This window comes from Eretmochelys imbricata, chromosome 25 (assembly GCF_965152235.1).
Source record: "Eretmochelys imbricata isolate rEreImb1 chromosome 25, rEreImb1.hap1, whole genome shotgun sequence".
Classification (NCBI taxonomy): domain Eukaryota; kingdom Metazoa; phylum Chordata; order Testudines; family Cheloniidae; genus Eretmochelys; species Eretmochelys imbricata.
In genome coordinates, this window is record NC_135596.1 from 11,685,273 (window position 1) to 11,702,059 (window position 16,787).

The following is a 16,787-nucleotide window of genomic DNA, read 5'->3' on the forward strand; positions in this document are numbered from 1 at the left end:
TCCTTACATCCTGCTGAGTAAGTCACTGCTCTAATTTCAAGAGGCTTCGGGTCCTGGCCTTGTGCGGTGCTGCCAGCCTGGTGCAGCTTCTGCACGCGCACTGCTTGGTAAAGGCAGCCCCTACGCGTACACGTCTGTGCAGCAGAGAGTACACACCTCCACACAATGAGATCCACAGCGTGGCCCAGCGATTGGGGTAGCGGACTGGGAGTCTGGAGCCCTGGGTTCTATATTCTTGACACTGACCTCCCTTCTCTGTGCCTCAGTTTCCCCTGCCACCCTTTCTCTCTTCGATTGCAGGGGACGCGCTCTCACTGTGCAGCACTGGGCCCAACCGGCCCTGATCTCAGCTGGGGCCTCCAGACACCACCGGAATACAATCACACTTGCTAACAAAGCAGCCCCGATAGGAGAAGTTTCAAAGGGCTTTAATGTACAGTGCTTTACATGCAGCTCCAGTTACACACCGGCCCCACCAGACTGTGCAGCCGAACCTTCGATATCCCTGAAAATGAGACACTGCTGGAAAGCACGCCGAGTGAAAGGAGTCCACGTACCGGGGAGAGAGGGTGAATCAGTACAGGAGGCTCCTCCAGGTTACAGTCGTGACTGGCTGCCCCCAGTGCAGAATAACCATTCCCCTGGGGAACCAGGTGAGGCGCAGCACCCCAGGAGCCGTCTCCCCCACCCCACAAACTCCGCTAGGGGAAAGGAACGGAAACGGAGTGACGGGCTGAGTGCTGCACCCTGGCCAACCCCAGCAAAGTCCTACGCAGCTGCAGAGACCAGGGACTGGCAGGTTCTTGTTCCCCAGAGAAGTGGCTATTCCCTAAAGGCAGCTTATTGGCCAAGAACCCTAAAGCACTCTGAGGCCTTTGGTTTAAGCTGCTGCTGTTCCTGGAGGAGTTCTCTAGCTCGCTCCCCCAGGCATGCTCGGCTAGCCCACAAAGGCACCATTATAGCTACGAGTCCAGTGAAGAGAGGTGTCTCACTGGGATCCTAGACCCGCAGCCCCCTTCACTCCACAGACTGACAGCACTCCGGCCTGGCATGGGTGACCCAGACGGTGTCCAAATCCAGGCCTGGAGGGATCCATCTGCAGGATGCCCTCCTCCCCAGACGCATCGCGTAGTGAGCGGGGGCAAGCGAAGGGGGAAGAGAGGCCAGGTCAATTGGCCTAGAGCACCTGAGTTACCAGCAGCAAACAGGGGCCCCTTGCCGAGGCCCAGCTGTGTGAGAGGCTGAGGTCACAGGGAATGCCAGTCCCCAATCAGCCCCTTGCCTTCCACCTTAGTTTGGAGCCAGAAGCTCCCGGTGAGTGAAGCAATCTCATCTTTGGGTCAGCGATTCCCAGTCACGAGGGAAAATAGCAGCCAGTGATCTCCAGATCAAGGTCCCTGGGCACAGAGGGAGGAGCAGGTGAGCTGGGCTGGCAAGAGCCATACAAGGCAGCGCCACGCCCCTCCTGGCACAACGGAAAGCAGAGATCCTGCCTCCTAGTGGCAGCCCCATGCTCCTGCTCTCCAGGCAGAGTCAGTTTCCAAAGAGGAGACACCGATCCATCCCCTGGGGGATACCTCGCTGGGCCAGCTGTCTGCTGTGCCCCTAGGACGAGGTGCTGGACACAGTGTCTCCCCTTCTTCTCTTATGGGGTGCTGTGAGCCAGGCCCCACCCTGGACTCGGCTGGCTGGCACCTCTGATCCAATTAGCCGGTGTTCGATAGACAGTCCAGGGCCTTGCCCATGTCCGTTTCAGCTGAAGAAATATGTAGATTCCTTCACCTTCTGCAGGTCAAAGTCACCTGGAGGGGAAGAAGGAGCAGGGGGAAGGTCAGAGCGGGGGCTGCACAGGTTGGAGACCGGGGGCATCTCTTAGCATTCTAGGGGAAAGGATTCAACTATGTGCTCTAGCTCAACCACAAGATATGGGCTGGATGTAGGAATCGCTGGGTGAGCTTCTCTGGCTTGTGTTATGCAGGCCCTCAGATTAGACGATCCCACTGGCCCTTGCAGCCTTAAATTCTAAGTCTCAATACATCCCATCCCCCCTCACTCCGGAAGATCCCCCTCACTCCAGGGAGGAGAGAGCAGCTCAGAGCAGCAATCAGACCGACTCTCCCTGACCCCACCTGGGGCAGAGAGCACGCCGGGGGCCCACACTGCTCACAGGACCCCTCCTGCTGCCCGACCCATTGCACGTGGATGCGTTCCCTGTGGCAGAGAGTTAGCGGGGGGGGGGGGGGGGTAAGAAGCTAGGACGTCCACCCCAGGACATCAGTTATCCCCCATCCTAGGCTGTGGTGCGTGCAATGCTGCTCTGTGAAAGGGCTCAGCACTAGGGCAGGGATGCTTCTAGCTCTGTGTGCACCAGGCCTCGCAGAAGAACCAGCCAGGGACAGAGAGTGGGTCAGGACAAGGGCTGTTTGCTTGGTGACCTCCCATTATCTCTGCTAGCTAGTTAGGTTCTGCTCTCCAGCTGGCTTGGGCTCGCATGGCAAGTTGGATGCCAGGGTGGGAGCCAAAGGCAGCTTGCTCTAGGGGGGGTTACGTCCTACCAGATCGCCAGCGCTAACAGCCCCAGCAAGACACTGCCGAGCTCGGGGTTCTCCCGTCTGGCCCATCCAGAGGGCAGCCAGCCGTGTGGCCACTCTAGCCTCGGGACAGGGACCAGGAGGAGATTCTGCTGGGGTGGGCGGGGCTGGCAGCCAGGCACAGGGAAGACAGTGACGCTCACCCAGCCTTCCTGGCAGCGCGAGACGGATCCCTAGGGACCAAGCTAGATCCCCAGTAGGATCCAGCAGGCTAAGGTGAGTCTACACTACCACTGCAGCCCTGCCGCTGTTCTACAGACACTTGCTACAGCGACAGAAAGGGTGGCTCCACCCCAAGAGGCTAGTTGACAGAAGAATTCTTCTACTGACCTAGCTGTGTCTACACCGGGGCTTAGCTCAGCTTGACTACATCTCTCCAGCACCGCAACTAGGTCAACCTACATTTTAGGTGTATAGACCAAGCCTCTATCTTTCACCCACTGAGCACAGCGCCGTGCCCTGTCTCGCAGGTTCCTCCTGCCCATTGCGGGATGAACTGAAAAAGACACTGGTCATCAGACACATGGCTACTGCTGGGAAAGGGTTATGGGGCTGGCTCATTCCAATCACTCGCGTCAGAGGGCTCACGCCTGGGAGCCACCCCGGAAACCAACTCCAGAGGCAAGCGTTAGTCCAGTGCCCAGCATTCGCGAGTGGCCTGGAGGCACTGCCGTAAAAACCACGACGGATAATAACAATACCTGTCTCGGGGACCTTGGACAGCAGCTGCACCAGCCTCTTGTGTTCGAGGGACTTCTTGTCCCTCCACTCACCCCTGGGTCAAAAAAAGCCACGACACAAAGGGGTGTTAAATAGGAACGTGAGCCCTTTCTGCTCCCAGCCTGAATCACACACACATCTCTGTGCAGCTTGTGGGCACATGGCTCTGAGCCAAGGGGATGGCGACAGGTCCCTGGTGTCAAAGGAACCATCAGATCAGCTTCAAGATAAGAGTCTCCCTATGTGGCCACTTGGGCAGCTAAGCATCTTCCTGTTATCTCAGTATCGCTCTCTGGTGCCTAGCTGCCCGCATCTGACCAGAGTATCTGAGCGCCTGCCAACCTCGACGGACTTTCGGCACACAAAGCCCCTCTGACGCAGGGCAGTGATCTCACCCTCCTTTGCAGATGGGGAGCTGAGGCCCAGAGAGACTTGCCCAGGGTCACATGGGGAATCTGTGGCAGAGCAGGGGACTGAACCCAGGTCTCCTGAGCCATAGCCTAGCTCACTAACCACTGGGCCATCTTTGTCCTAGAGCAGCCCAGAGGCAGCCAGAGGAAGGATACCGTGGATAGGCTCCAAGCCAGAGGCTGTGGGGCTGCATAACTTACACAGCGCAGTGAACAAAGGAAGTTCCCCTGAAGGAGCCCCAGAGAGGGTAGGTGAGCTGGGTACTTACAGGGAGCCAGTGCAATATTTCTGCAGCATGAACCTGGATAGATCCTGCAGGATGGGCTGGCTGTGCAACTCCACAAACTGCTCTCGACACACCTGGCAGAGCACGGAAGTCACAAGTTAGTGGAATACAACAGCCCTCTCACCCCAAGACAAATTCCATTTAACCTGTTCGCATGGGGCTGAACGTGGGGTGCGTCTGCAGAGCACGGAGCGCAGCGGGTTGAGAATGAGGTGTGTCAGCAGAGCTGTAGGGGGACGGGAATGGAGGGAAGCCCACGACTAACACACCAGGAAGGGCCGTGCATTACGAGCGAGGGTCAATGGCAGAGCTACGTGCATGGGGAGCCCAGGGCTGGGACAGCAGGGGGCTGCGGACTGAGGGGCATCAGCAGACACATGAACAGCAGGTGCCATCTTGGCACTCTGTAATTTGCAGGGCGCATCGCCTTGGTTACCCACAGCCAATCAGACTACAGGGTGGGGGAGGGAAAGGAGACCCACATCATTGGGGTGGGGGGAGGAGACGTGGGCCAGGGGCTGGACAGCACCTGCCGAGCCCCCTCAAGGAGGACACGCTGGGTCAGTGCAAGAGGCTCTGCTCACGGGGGGGGGGGGGGGGGGGAGTGGGGGCTGGTCTTTACCTGGTTCATGACATCCACAGTCAGCGCGTGGGTCCAGTAGCAGTCGTGGACCGAGACGAATGTCAGGCCCCGTCTGAAAGGCAGCAGAGCAGCCAGATCAGGTGCCGCCCGCAGAGACCCTCCCTCTTCTCTGATGTCAGCCCAGGCCCCTGCCTCGGGCAGCCAAACCCTCCTGCTGGCACAGCACCGGGGCCTGCGTGAGCTGAACTGGGGGCTGCCATCCCTTGTGGCACTGCCTAGCGCCCTGCGTACGGTGCCTCCCTGATCCCAGACCCAGGCGGGGAGGGCTGGCAGTTGTAGGAGCAGGGCTGGACCCCGGCAGGGGCAGCTGAACCCTGTGGATTCGCCTCCACCAATGCTAGAGTAGCCCCAAAGATGACCCGAGATGGAACCCCAACCGCCCAGATCACATCCCCCACGCGTCCCGCTCAGCTGATTGCTTTAACAACAGCTGAGATCTTGGCTCTGAAATACTCTTCCCTGCTGCCCGTAGTGCTGTGCCCCAGACAAGGACCCGATTCCCCAGGTCTCAGTAAGAGGCCCCTTGTTTACTCCGCGGTCTGTCCCCTCCCACCCGCCCCCCAAGTTTGGGGCGCGAGGGCAGAGTCGCACAGGGCTAGCAGTGGCGGCCCTGCCCCTGGGGCTCCCTACCGGTGGCAATGCAGGGCCGTCAGCATCATGTGCGTGGAGTCCAGCGAGTGGATGAAGTTGGGTGGGAAGGCGTTTTTCTGCTTCACCGTGTCCGGTTTCCTGCAGTGGAGCATGGAACAGTCAGACATCCCGGCTGCCCGCCACGGCCAGGGGAGGGGAAAAGCGGGGAGGCAGAGCACCCAAGACCTGCTGTCAGGGTAAAGCCAACCAGGGCTGCACGATCGGAAGGAACTGGATCCAGCGGGCTGAGCACGGATGGGGATGGAGCCTGGGCTGCATTCCCTGGGACGATGGGAGCTCTAGGGGCTGCCCCCCACACTGGTCCATGGACACAAGGGAGCAGGTAGGAGATGTTTCCCTCTCCTGGAAACCCATGCCAGGTGCTTCGGCCCTGCACCCGCAGCGCTGTCCACAGATGCTGCTGGATTCCCTCCAGACCTTCCTCCCCTGCCACCCCATACTCCTGCTGAGCATTGCACTGGGCAGCACGAGGTAAGGAAAGCAGGAGTGTGCGAATACCAGCAGCAGCCCTGATCAGTGTCTCTCTCTCCTACTGGGGACTCATCTGCCAAGCTCTGCTGATGGGGGGGGTGGGGGGGGGGATTGTCTCCAAACCGCCTGGAGGCGAGGGCTCCCCCAGCTCCAGGCTGTACCGTGGGGAGTGGGGAGGAAATCACTCAGGCTGAGGGGAAAGGAATGTAGAGTCTGCTCCGAGCACTTGCAGTCCGGTACTTACTGGTTGGCGTCAAAGCGCACGTTCAGACTCAGGGTTTGCATGGTGCTGTTCAGCTAGAGAGAGACAGAGACCGGACTCAGCTGCAGAGAGACACAATCACCCATTCCCAGGGAGTCCCAGGCACGCCACTCTTGGAGAGCGGATCATGCCAGCAACAGGCCCCCAGCATGCGCCGTGCAGAGTCTAGGACCAGAACTGGCCCAGCCAGCTCCCAGAGCAGGGAGCTCATGGCCAGATTAGAACAGCTTACTTCAGATCTTCAGAATCTTTGTCCTACCAGCCGGCATGTCTCCCAGGAGGTGCCCAGCGCCTGGCTCACTGGCTTTAAAGGCCTTTATCTCACCCGCAGAACTGGGAAATGCAGCTGAACAAATCAGCGGCTTGGAGACAGGCAGGCCACCCTGAACTGCCCCGTAACTGCTGGGACGTGGCATGCCAGCGGCTGGGAGATGGGGCAGATTCTGTGTGCAGGTGGGCAAGCATGAATTTGTTTCCCTGCTGATATGCCCAAGTCGGTACCATGTGGGGGTCTCGTCACTGAGCCTTTGGGGAGCCCTGGTTACTCGCCAGCTCCATTACTCTTAAATACCATCCTGACTTCGTCCCGCTGACTCACCCTTCAGCGCCCCAAGGATGCTGGCTCCAATGTTGGCCCCGCCCCAGCGCTGACTCATCCCTGCATGTCGGTGCTCATACAAGCTCCCCTCTGGTCTCTTCCTCTCAGGGATAAACTCCTCCCACCCCCAAGAATCTCAGCTGCTGAATTAGCGCGAAGCTCACGTGGAGCAGGAGGGAGAGAGCTGCTGAGAGGACTGTACGGGTGGGGGGAGGAGGAGGAAGGGGATCAGCGGGGAGGAGTGTGGGACTGGAGCGAGAGTGAGTCACATGAATCCTGGGGAACCACTTCTCATTTCTCATCCTGTTTCCCTGACTCGTGCTGGGCTCACCTCCCGGAGTCCGAAAAGTTAATTACCGCGGTGAGTCAGTGGGGAGGGGGGGGAAGAGAGAGCAGCCTGACACCATACCCATCCCTCACAAACCCTCCCCGCCCACACACCCCCACGGGAGACTTCACTGTACGACGTGCATGTGTAACACAACCAGATTTGGCACCCCTGCTGGCTGGAGTCTTCACAGCCCGGTGTATTCTGCGTGCGTGTACGCAGCAAGGTTCTGCGTAGATCTGCACTGGCTGGAGACATCCCAGCATTGTGCACAAGTACACACGTGTGCACACACATACAGAACAAGGTTCTACACATGTGCACTGGCTGGAGACTTTGCCGCGCTGCCCCTTAATGCCCTTGGCCCAGGGCGGTGGCTGGCGGGGCACTGATCTAGATCCCCCATGTTCCAGACTGAGAACCCCGCTCACAAGCTGCCAGTACTTCTGCTCCCCTTTGTCTCCGCACCGAGAGGCACTCACCACTGTAGACTTGGCCCGATGGTATGGCTGCACGATGGGCAGGCCCAGCGGGGTGACCCACTCCACCGTGTTCCCGGACTTGGCGATGAGCCGGGCACTCTCCGTCAGCCAGATCTGCAGGGACAGACTGGAGTAAGCAGCTTCCCCAGAGCACGGGGACTCAGTGGGCCAAGAGCCCCGGTGGCTCCAGGGGTTCTAAGGACAGATTCACTCCATAATGTCCCCGCCCACCACAGGCAGTTCTGAGCCCACCATGGATAGCACAACACCCTCTGGTCCCACCCCCCAGGGGTTCATTCCACCTGAGTGGGGGCAGGGGTCAGGAATGCTCCTGTGGGGCTTGGATCAGACAGAGATCTGCTGCTTGAGACACCGGATCTAGTGGCCCCGATTCACTTCCTGAGCAGGGCTGGCGTTAGAGATTGGGCTGCATTCCCCGGGGTGACAGGAGGAGACACGGGATCTCTAGGGGCTGCCCCCCAGCTCCTCTCCTGTTCTCCAGCCTGCTTGTAGCGCTCCCAGGAGCGGATGCCAGGAGCTCTGCAGTGCTGCAATCTTCGGCATGTGGGGAAGCCAGAAGAGGAGGGCGGCGAGGGGAAAAGCAGGAAGGAGAGAGAGAGAGAAAAGCAGCAGGGACCTTACCTGGATCTCTCGAGTCCCTGAGAACATCTCCTTGAGGCTGTTGAACACCTGCTGGACGAGGTAATGCGACGCCTCCCAGACGTACTCCTGTGTGGATCAGAGGCAGGGTGGGAGTCCCTGCAATGAAGGCATGCCTGCCTTCTCACGCGAAGGACCACAGCCCGGATGAGCTGCTGCTGACATGTCTCCCTCCCCTCCAGGGTTACTGCCTCGGAGAACCTGCCTTCCCACCTGGGTTAGCTGAGACCCAAATCTCACTGCAGCTCAGGGGAGCTGGGAATCCGAATCCTGATCTGGCTCCCGAGCGGGCAGAGAGGAAGCTGAGCTCCGGCACTTAACCCAACTCTCCTCTCCCACAGCGGAGGGCCAAGTCACCAGGCACCCTGCTGGCCTCTGCGCTGCATTACTGGCTGTGTAAGTAACAGGGACAGCGCTAGGCTACGAGCCGCTGTGACGTGCCGAGGGGAACCCTCTGCTCTGCAGGAGGTGCCATTAGCCCAGCCCAGGCACCAGCAAGTTGCCTGGAGACAGACATCTGGAGGCTCCAGGGGGCCAGTATGGCCCCCAGAGGGAGCAGCAGTCTCTCAAGCCTTGTATTGTACTAGACACCAGCTGAGGCCTATTACTGCCAGAGAGGCTGGGCAACAGATGACAATGCTGGAAACCAAAGGGACAGGATACACCTGATTGAAGAATCCACCCCATCCTGCAAAAGGCCACCACCTATAAGCTGGCTCCCGTTCCACCCCACTAGCCGAACCCCTGCCCTGGATCCAGCTTAGCAGCACCCAGAGGCCAGGATCGTGCTGGGGGGGAAGAAAAGGGAAATCTCTCCCCAGGGAAACGGGCACTGCATGAAACTCAGCCAGGAACCAGTGGCAGCAGTCAGACGGGACAGAGGGGAAGCCGGGGCGAACGCCCTACCTGTGGGAAGCTGTCGATCTCCTTGAGCCGCTTCTCGATCTGCAGCCTCCCTCCGTACCTGGTGACACCGTACACCACCGTCATCACTGTCTGCTTCACCACCTTGCGGCTGATGTAGCCATCTAGGACCTGGGCGACCTTCATGCCCTCCTGGGCATCCTGCTTCCGGAATTCTTCTACCTAGGGCAGCGTGGAGAGGAACCAAGGGGGAGATGCCGTGATCCAGCCGCCGCTGAATCAGGACCCGCCTACCTTCCCACATAGGAATAGGGTCATCGAGGGAGCCCCAAGGCCCAGCTGGGCTGCACCCCCTCTACACAGACTGGAGAAACCAAGCCAAGACCAGTGGTCTGCCCCTCCCCCACACCCACGACAGACACTGTGTTCCATGCTAGCCACCCTGGATAACAGAGGCCACTAGCTAAAGGAACTAGGGAGTTTTTGGACCACAGAGACACCGACTCAGGGCACCGGTATTGTGATACGGAGCCTTTCCACCCCTGAGCTGGCACAGCACCCGATGGCTGTCAGGTCCACTGTGTGTCCGAGTGGATCGAGCACTGGACCAAGCCTTGGGAGACCTGGGTTCTGTTCCCGGCTCTGCCAGTGACCCTCTGGGTGAGCGGGTCCCTGTGACTCGGTTTCCCCATCTGAAAATCGGGGATAACGATACTTGACCGTGGTGATCCACAGATGAAAAGCTCTAGATAGGAGCTAAGGATAGTTTCTGTGTGCGGAATGAATGTGGCAGGTCTCAGTCCAGTTGCCAGCAGGCTGATTTCATATTGCAAAACTTCAGAGACTGGGGTTTGCTTGGCAAGAGAGGCTGAGGACTGAATGTACCATGGAGATTAGTTTCCCACGTTGCCCAAAAGAAAGAGAATTCCCCTCCTATGTGCTGGCCAGGTGCTAGCAACTCAGACAGAGCATCTCCCTGCTGCTTGGAGACCCTGTCTCACCAACTCCCCATCTGCACACGGGGGAAAACCAGAGAGAGGAAGCCTCGGAATGGTTCATGGCTTGGTGATTTCTCAGTTCCAGCTCCTTCTCTGTCTACTGTGATCACACCCTCCACACTTCTAGCACAATCTCATCTGGATTTTCATTGTGGCCACCGCAGTGCTTCCCTCTAGAGAGAGGGACAGTCAAGCGCTGGATTCCAGTCAGTTGATGTTTATTGAGCCAGCTCGGTGGATAGTGCTGTCTATCTCAGCCTCTCCTCTCTCACTGCACTGTCCTGCTCGGGGACACTGACCACCAGCTCCACGGTGGGTCTGAGCAGAGGGGTGAACCATAGGGACCTGCCAGGGTTATCGGCTCTGTCCCACCTGCTGGGCCACTCCGCTGTACACGTCCTGGGGGATGTCACATGGTAACAGGTTGACCGAGGTGGCGCCGATGACGTCGCGCCCCAGTGCGGCGTAATGCTGCAGCCCGTTGCAAGAGCCGTCCTGTGAGCAGGAAGAACAAAGGGTGGGACTGAGAGCCTGGCCATTTAAAGGAGCATTGCTTGGTTAAAAACCAAGGCTGGGATTTTCAGTGAAGCCTAAGGGAGTTAGGCACCCCATTCCCACTGACTTTTTCATGCCCTCACCAATGTCGCTGGAAACTGCTCAGGACAGAAGAATTTTTAATGCTGACTTTGCACCGTTTTGGCTTTTTTACTTTTTCCAGCAGGGACAAAGGACTCATTGGTTTCCCTTTCACCTCCCATCCGTGTCACTGTCCGAGTCTCAAGCACTAGCCCAATGCTGCAATGACTGAGTTGCAAACATGGCATGGGACGTTTATAAAATCAGCCCCTCTCTCTACCCCCACAGAAAGTTTTCACTGGAATTTAAAAAAAAAAAAAGAAAAGAATGGAAACATGTTAATTATTATTCTGTATTGTTTGTATTATAGGAGCAACACTGCGCTAGGTGCTGTACAAACATGGTAAGAGGCTGCCCAGAAGAGCTTACAATTGAAGTAGATAAGACACAAAAAGGGTGGGAGGGAAGACCGACCCAGAGAAGGGCAGGGAATTGCCCAAGGTCACACAACACGTCAGTGGTAGTGCCTGGGATAGAAACCAGGGTTCCTGACTCCCAGACCAGTGCTCTAGCCACTGTGCCAGGCTGCCTCTCCTCTGTTGCTTGGAAAACCTTCCTGTAACCAAAGAGGCATCTGAGCCAGAGTTTTGCTCCAGATCTCAGCTCTCTCAAAACTCTGAGGTGTTCAGCTCTGAGGGTTTTGGTTGGGCCCTAACCCTGACCCTTACCAAACCCAACATTGACCTGTCCCAAGCGTGGCACTGCAGTCTAGGCGACCAGACAGGTATCAGGCCTCCTTTGCAGATGCTCGCCACGGAGTAATCTCCCACAACAGTTGGATTGACAGCTGCCAGAGGACCTAGGTGAGCCTGGGACAACACGGGCAAAAACGGGCCTGGCATGAATGGGGGGTGTGGGGAGTGGTTAAAATGCAACATGGCAGGGTGGATAAAAATTTATGTTTTTGACAACAACATTTTTAAAATAGATTTTTTTTTAATTTAAATCAGACTCGTCTTATTTTATTTAAACAACGACAACATTTTCTTTAAAAACGTAAATCTGTTTAAAATGAAATCTGAATTTAATACAAAATATGTTAAGGCCTAAACTTATTATAATCTCTTAAAACATTTAAATAACAAAAAATATGCTGAATGCATGAGCCTCTATCAAAAACGTTGCGTTGAAAGAAAGAATCAGGGCAATAAACATAGAATTATAGAATATCAGGGTTGGAAGGGACCTCAGGAGGTCACCTAGTCCAACCGCCTGCTCAAAGCAGCACCAATCACCAACGAAATCTAACTTCTAACATCTAACTTCTGAAGTCAAGCTTTATAAACATGGCACAAAAGATCCACCTAAGTAACTTGGGAGACTGTCTCATTTTCAAGAGACTTAGGCAAGTAAGAATTTAAGCTCCAGTCACTTTCATTTAGGCTTATTTGAAAATGTTCCCAGGCTGACCTGAAATAATCAGTTTAGTTCACTGACTGTGGTTAATCCCTCTGTTTAATAAACCATTCTGTTGAAAATCTGAAACATGTTTTGATAAGAGAAGTTTGTGTGTCCAAAACATTTAAGGGTGTTAATGTTTATGTGTTGCTGTGTGTTTTGTTACATTCCAGTTACTAACTAAGACAGCTTGACACAAATCATGAGGAAAAAGTTAATTACCTAGTAACTAAGCAATGTATTATTCCCCATTTTCTAACAAATTAAAAATGTTCAATTAATAAGAATCTGAAAATGTTAAGCTGTATAATTGCTTAAATAAATGTACATTTTTCTAGCAGTCCCTCCCAGGCAGAAAACAGATGTACCAAATCCAATGGAAAGGCTCTGTTCAGCTGTAAATCAACACGTTTTAATGGTTATCTCAACCAGTGAGAATGCACCTCTTTTTTAGAAAAAGAAAAGTGAATTCAAATTGATGACTTAAATTGAGACTTTCCACCTGGTAATTTCAATCAATCCACCCCGCAACACACACTTTGAACTGCAGAGGCCTTGATGCTCAATACCTCCCACCATTCCTGCTGCAGCGTCTATATTCGGGGGGACTGAAGCCATCAAGAGAAAGGACCACCCCATCCCACCTGGGGCACCTGCAGCCTTGCAGACATGTGAGGTGGGATCCACAGGCCCATGGCAGCCCTGCCCCCAAGTTAGAACTGCTTCTGTCAATGGGAGGTTGATGGGTCAGCTGTTAGGTGACTCCAGGCACCTCTGCTTGATCTTTGATTTTCCATTCTGCCCCCATCCCCATTCAATGAGATCTGAGTCATTAGGGTTAGTTTCTGACATGTGCTCTCCCTGCTCTCATTAGAGCCATCCAGCCTCTAAGGGGAGAAACACAGACCCTTTTGCAGGGAAATGCTAATGACCCAGTATCCTCTGACGACACAGGCCTCTGACTGGTGCACTCAGGCTGTGGAACGGAGCAGGGCAAAAGGACTGGCCTAAGGTTAATGAGAGCAACTGAGCCTTTCCACTGCAGCGCCTCTCTGGATGGTAAGGGCAGCTCCCGCTAGCGAGAAGGCAGCGTGAGTAGACCAAGCGCAGGGTTATTCTGCTTCCACTGCCCGGTTGGGGCCTGGCCTTGCTGTGAGCACAAAGCACTTGGACTCACGTCATTTAGCGCAACAGGAACCATCTCTGCCCTCATCCAGAGTCAGGCTTTCATCCTTCCAGCCAGCAGAGCTGCTCTGCTCCAGCCCTCAGACCAGATGAGCAAGGACACGGAACAGCTGACATAAGCCCTCTGGCTACAGAGCAGGAGAGATCCCCCGCCCGAGGGGCATATACCAAGCAGTTGCAGTGCCTTTCAGAGACTGCAGCCACGACCGCTATCTGCAGCAAGCCTGTCTGATTCAAAGCAACACAGGGTCAGGCTGGATTCAATTCCCAGCTCTGCTACAAACTCGTGGGTGAGTCACTTCAGATTTGTGACTCAGTTTCCCCATCTGCACAGCATAGTTAGTGATGCTTCCCTAGTCCGCAGGAGTGTGTAGTGAGACTGAATCTACAGATCCTTGGGAGAGGTTTAGATACTATGGGGATGGCAGCCATATAAATATCCAGATAACAGGCCCGGCAGCTAATAAGGAAAAGACCAGGGATTTGTGCACGCTGATCCTTCCTGTCCACACCCTGGAACAGGAAGCACTTGACAGTGGCCTGGTCCTTGCCAGGGGAGCGAATTAGGGTCTGTTTGCTTACAGGTCGAACCCAAGCACCACTGCAGTTCCAACAGCCTTTGTACCCCTGCGACCCAGAGTCTCCCACATCCCTCTGTCCTCTCCCCCCGGAGTTTCTGTTAGCTCCCCAAGCTCTCTGCCCCATGCAGGAGGAATCCAACAGTCACAGTCACGGGGCCCCTTACCTGATGAATGGGGAAGTGCGAGATGTAGGCTGTGGGGTCTGGTGATCTCAAAGCCTTGGCTATCTCCATGCAGCACGCCAAGGTCTGCCAGGGTTCATCGGTGTCCATCCACCACTTCCTGCCCTGGGCAGAGGGACAGGAGGGGAGGGAAGAGCATCTCAGCACTAGAGCAGAAGAGTCCCTGGGTACTGAACTGCGTCAGAACCAGGGGCCACTGACCTGAGGCACAACCTCCGGCAAGTCGCTCCAGCCCTCGGCGGGCTAGTCTACTCTAGAAAAGGTTTGCCGGTACAGCTGTATCGGCAGCACCTCCTAGCGGAAACGCAGCTTCTAGCGGCAAAAACGGGCTTTGCTGGTAGACCGTATTCCGGCTCCCCAAACGAAACAGGCAGTACCACCTTTTGCCGGTATAACCGCATTGACACGAAGGCTTTTGCCAGTATAAAAATGTTGCCGATCACACCCCTAACTAACGCTATTATACCAGCAGAAGTTTCTAGTGTAGACCTGGTCTCAGCCTCAGTATCCCTCTTCAACCCTTCCTGTTGCCTGTATTTAGATTGGAAGAGCTTCAGGGCAGTGCCTGTCTCTCACTAGGCCTAGCAAAATCTGGACTGGGACCCCAGGGTGCTACTGGAATATTAATAAAGCCACCCAGGGTGGGCAGGCACCCACCGGCTACCACTTTGGGCACAGGTCAAGATCCTCTCTCACAGGATCCCGAGGCCACGTCTATACTAGGGGCGCTTTGTCAGGGTAGCGATGCCACATACAATACCAGCCAAGCGCTCCTAGTGCGAACACAGCTTCTACCGGCAAACCTGCACTACTGCCAGCAGAGTTTATTCCAGCCCCACTGAGCGAAACAAGCTACCCCAGTAACAGCACAGATCTGCCGGTATAACTGCGTCTACACTGGGGCTTTTGTGGGCACAGCTGGGTTGGTCAGGAAATCACAGCTCTTTGCACCTCTGACCGACGCAGCTCTGCCCGCACAAGCTTGTAATGTGGACCTGAGCTGAGAGCAGCCTCGAGAGGTCCTGGATTCCAGGCTACCGCTTTATCGCTTAGCTCCTGATGCCTCTCCCTGAGGGCTAGCAGTGCCAGGCTTGTTCTGGGCTCCCTCTAAAGCCCGAGAGACCACCCCGGCTACATACCGTCAGGGGGTTGTCAGCAGAGTCCAGGATCAACTCCATTATCTCGTTGGCATAGGCCAGCCTCTCCCGCAGAGAGTTCTTCTTCTTCAGCCCCGTCAGGTTAATAAGGTGGATCTTGAGCCAGTCGAGGCCACGCGCCCCCAGTGGCTTTCCCGCCGCGAACAGCAGAATGGCCCGGGTGATGTCACTGCCCAAGTGGTTGAAGTAGGGCGGGCAGGGGTAGGTCCTGCCCCGGAAGTCCATGTTGTGGGGGAACCAGAACACCTTATCCCTCATGTGGTTGGCTATGGAGAGCTTGTAGAGGGCGTCCATCCGCAGGCTGTACATTTCCGCCGTCTTCTTCCTGCACTGCGTCAGCTCACGTTTCAGGGATGACTTGCTCCAGGGAGTGCTGGGCCCCATGTGGAGGGCCATGGATGGATTGGGGGCCTCCGACATGGGCGGCGGGACGTCCAGCTTCTCACTGCCCTTGGCGTTGAAGATGGAGATGATGATATCCAGCACGGGCTGGTTGATCTTCCAGGGGCAGTTGCCCAGCTGGTTCAAGGCATCCAGGACTGAGTGCAGGTTGCTGCGAGGACACTCCTCCAGCAGGAGCTGGTGCTGGATGGCCCCCTCCACGCAGCGCATCAGCTTGGTGGGGAGGAGGATGTAGGCCCCGAAGTGTGGCGAGGTCCATGGCAGCGGGGGGCACAGCATGGGCATGACAAAGGAGTCGAAAGTCAACGTGGTCTCGGCAGCATTTGACAGGATCTGGGTGAGGATCGGATGGGGCTTTATAAACCCAATCTGGGGGGGTAGAATTAAAGAAGGGTGAAGCTCTGCGGGGAGACGGGGGGCAAGTTAATTAGCGACACAGGGGGCTACAACTCCCTTCAGACAGGGTTCAAAGAGAGTCCAAGCAGGCAGCACAATGCAAAGTTATTGTAACGCTGCATTGCGGCTTCACTTCGCTCGCTGCTGGGAAAAGGGGCCTCTCACCCCAGCACCCCCGTTTCGGAGCCAGACAAACTGACAGACTCTAGTTCATTCAACATACATGGCTGCCCCTAAACCTGCTGATCCATTTAACCCACAGCACATGAGCAAGGATCACAGCTACGCGGGAGTGGGGCTGCAGGAGCAGAAGCTGCTGAACTCCCTGGAGCTGGCGAGGCCAAGACAGGTGTCCCAGCTGGAGCGGGTCTGGGTGTCTGAACCGTCGGGGGCAGTTTATGACCCTCTGTCCTTCTGGGGAGGCTGTGGGGTGTGCCAGGAACTGAATAGGGGGGAGGGAAGGAAGAGGAGGAAGATTTTTGGTTAGTGGAACAGAGTATGCATGCAAGTCACACAATGGGCACACACACGTCAGGGCAGCTGGGAAGAGGAAGGAAAGGAACTAGAACTAAGATGACATGTGCCTGACCATAGCCCTTTGCTGGTATGAGGCATTCCAGACTGAGGTGTCACTGGAGGAGGTCTTGGAACAAACTGATAAATTAAAAAGTAATAAGTCACCAGGACCAGATGGGATTCACCCAAGAGCCCTGAAGGAACTCAAACATGAAATTGCAGAACTACTAACTGCGTTATGTAACCTATCATTTAAATCAGCTTCTGTATCCAATGCCTGGAGGATAGCTAACGTGACGTCAATTGTTTTAAAAGGCTCCAGAGACGATCCTGGCACTGACAGGCTGGTAAGCCTGACTTCAGGGAAAT

The 16,787-nt window shown here is 55.8% G+C and overlaps 1 protein-coding gene across 1 annotated transcript in view; it reads right to left on the bottom strand.

The window, feature by feature from the left end:
- Nucleotides 1-412: 412 nt before the first annotated feature.
- The window catches only part of POLRMT (RNA polymerase mitochondrial), a 33,189-nt gene continuing 16,814 nt past the window's right edge, over nt 413-16,787 (bottom strand). The window contains exons 10-21 of the mRNA XM_077841978.1: nt 15,087-15,875; nt 13,930-14,052; nt 10,338-10,460; nt 9,010-9,189; nt 8,086-8,172; nt 7,444-7,557; nt 6,018-6,070; nt 5,282-5,380; nt 4,631-4,703; nt 3,991-4,082; nt 3,293-3,366; nt 413-1,802 (exon numbers count right to left, since the gene is read on the bottom strand). Coding sequence (XP_077698104.1) covers nt 1,753-1,802; nt 3,293-3,366; nt 3,991-4,082; nt 4,631-4,703; nt 5,282-5,380; nt 6,018-6,070; nt 7,444-7,557; nt 8,086-8,172; nt 9,010-9,189; nt 10,338-10,460; nt 13,930-14,052; nt 15,087-15,875 — 1,857 coding nt within the window. The 3' untranslated portion in view covers nt 413-1,752. The remainder of the gene's footprint in view (nt 1,803-3,292; nt 3,367-3,990; nt 4,083-4,630; nt 4,704-5,281; nt 5,381-6,017; nt 6,071-7,443; nt 7,558-8,085; nt 8,173-9,009; nt 9,190-10,337; nt 10,461-13,929; nt 14,053-15,086; nt 15,876-16,787) is intronic.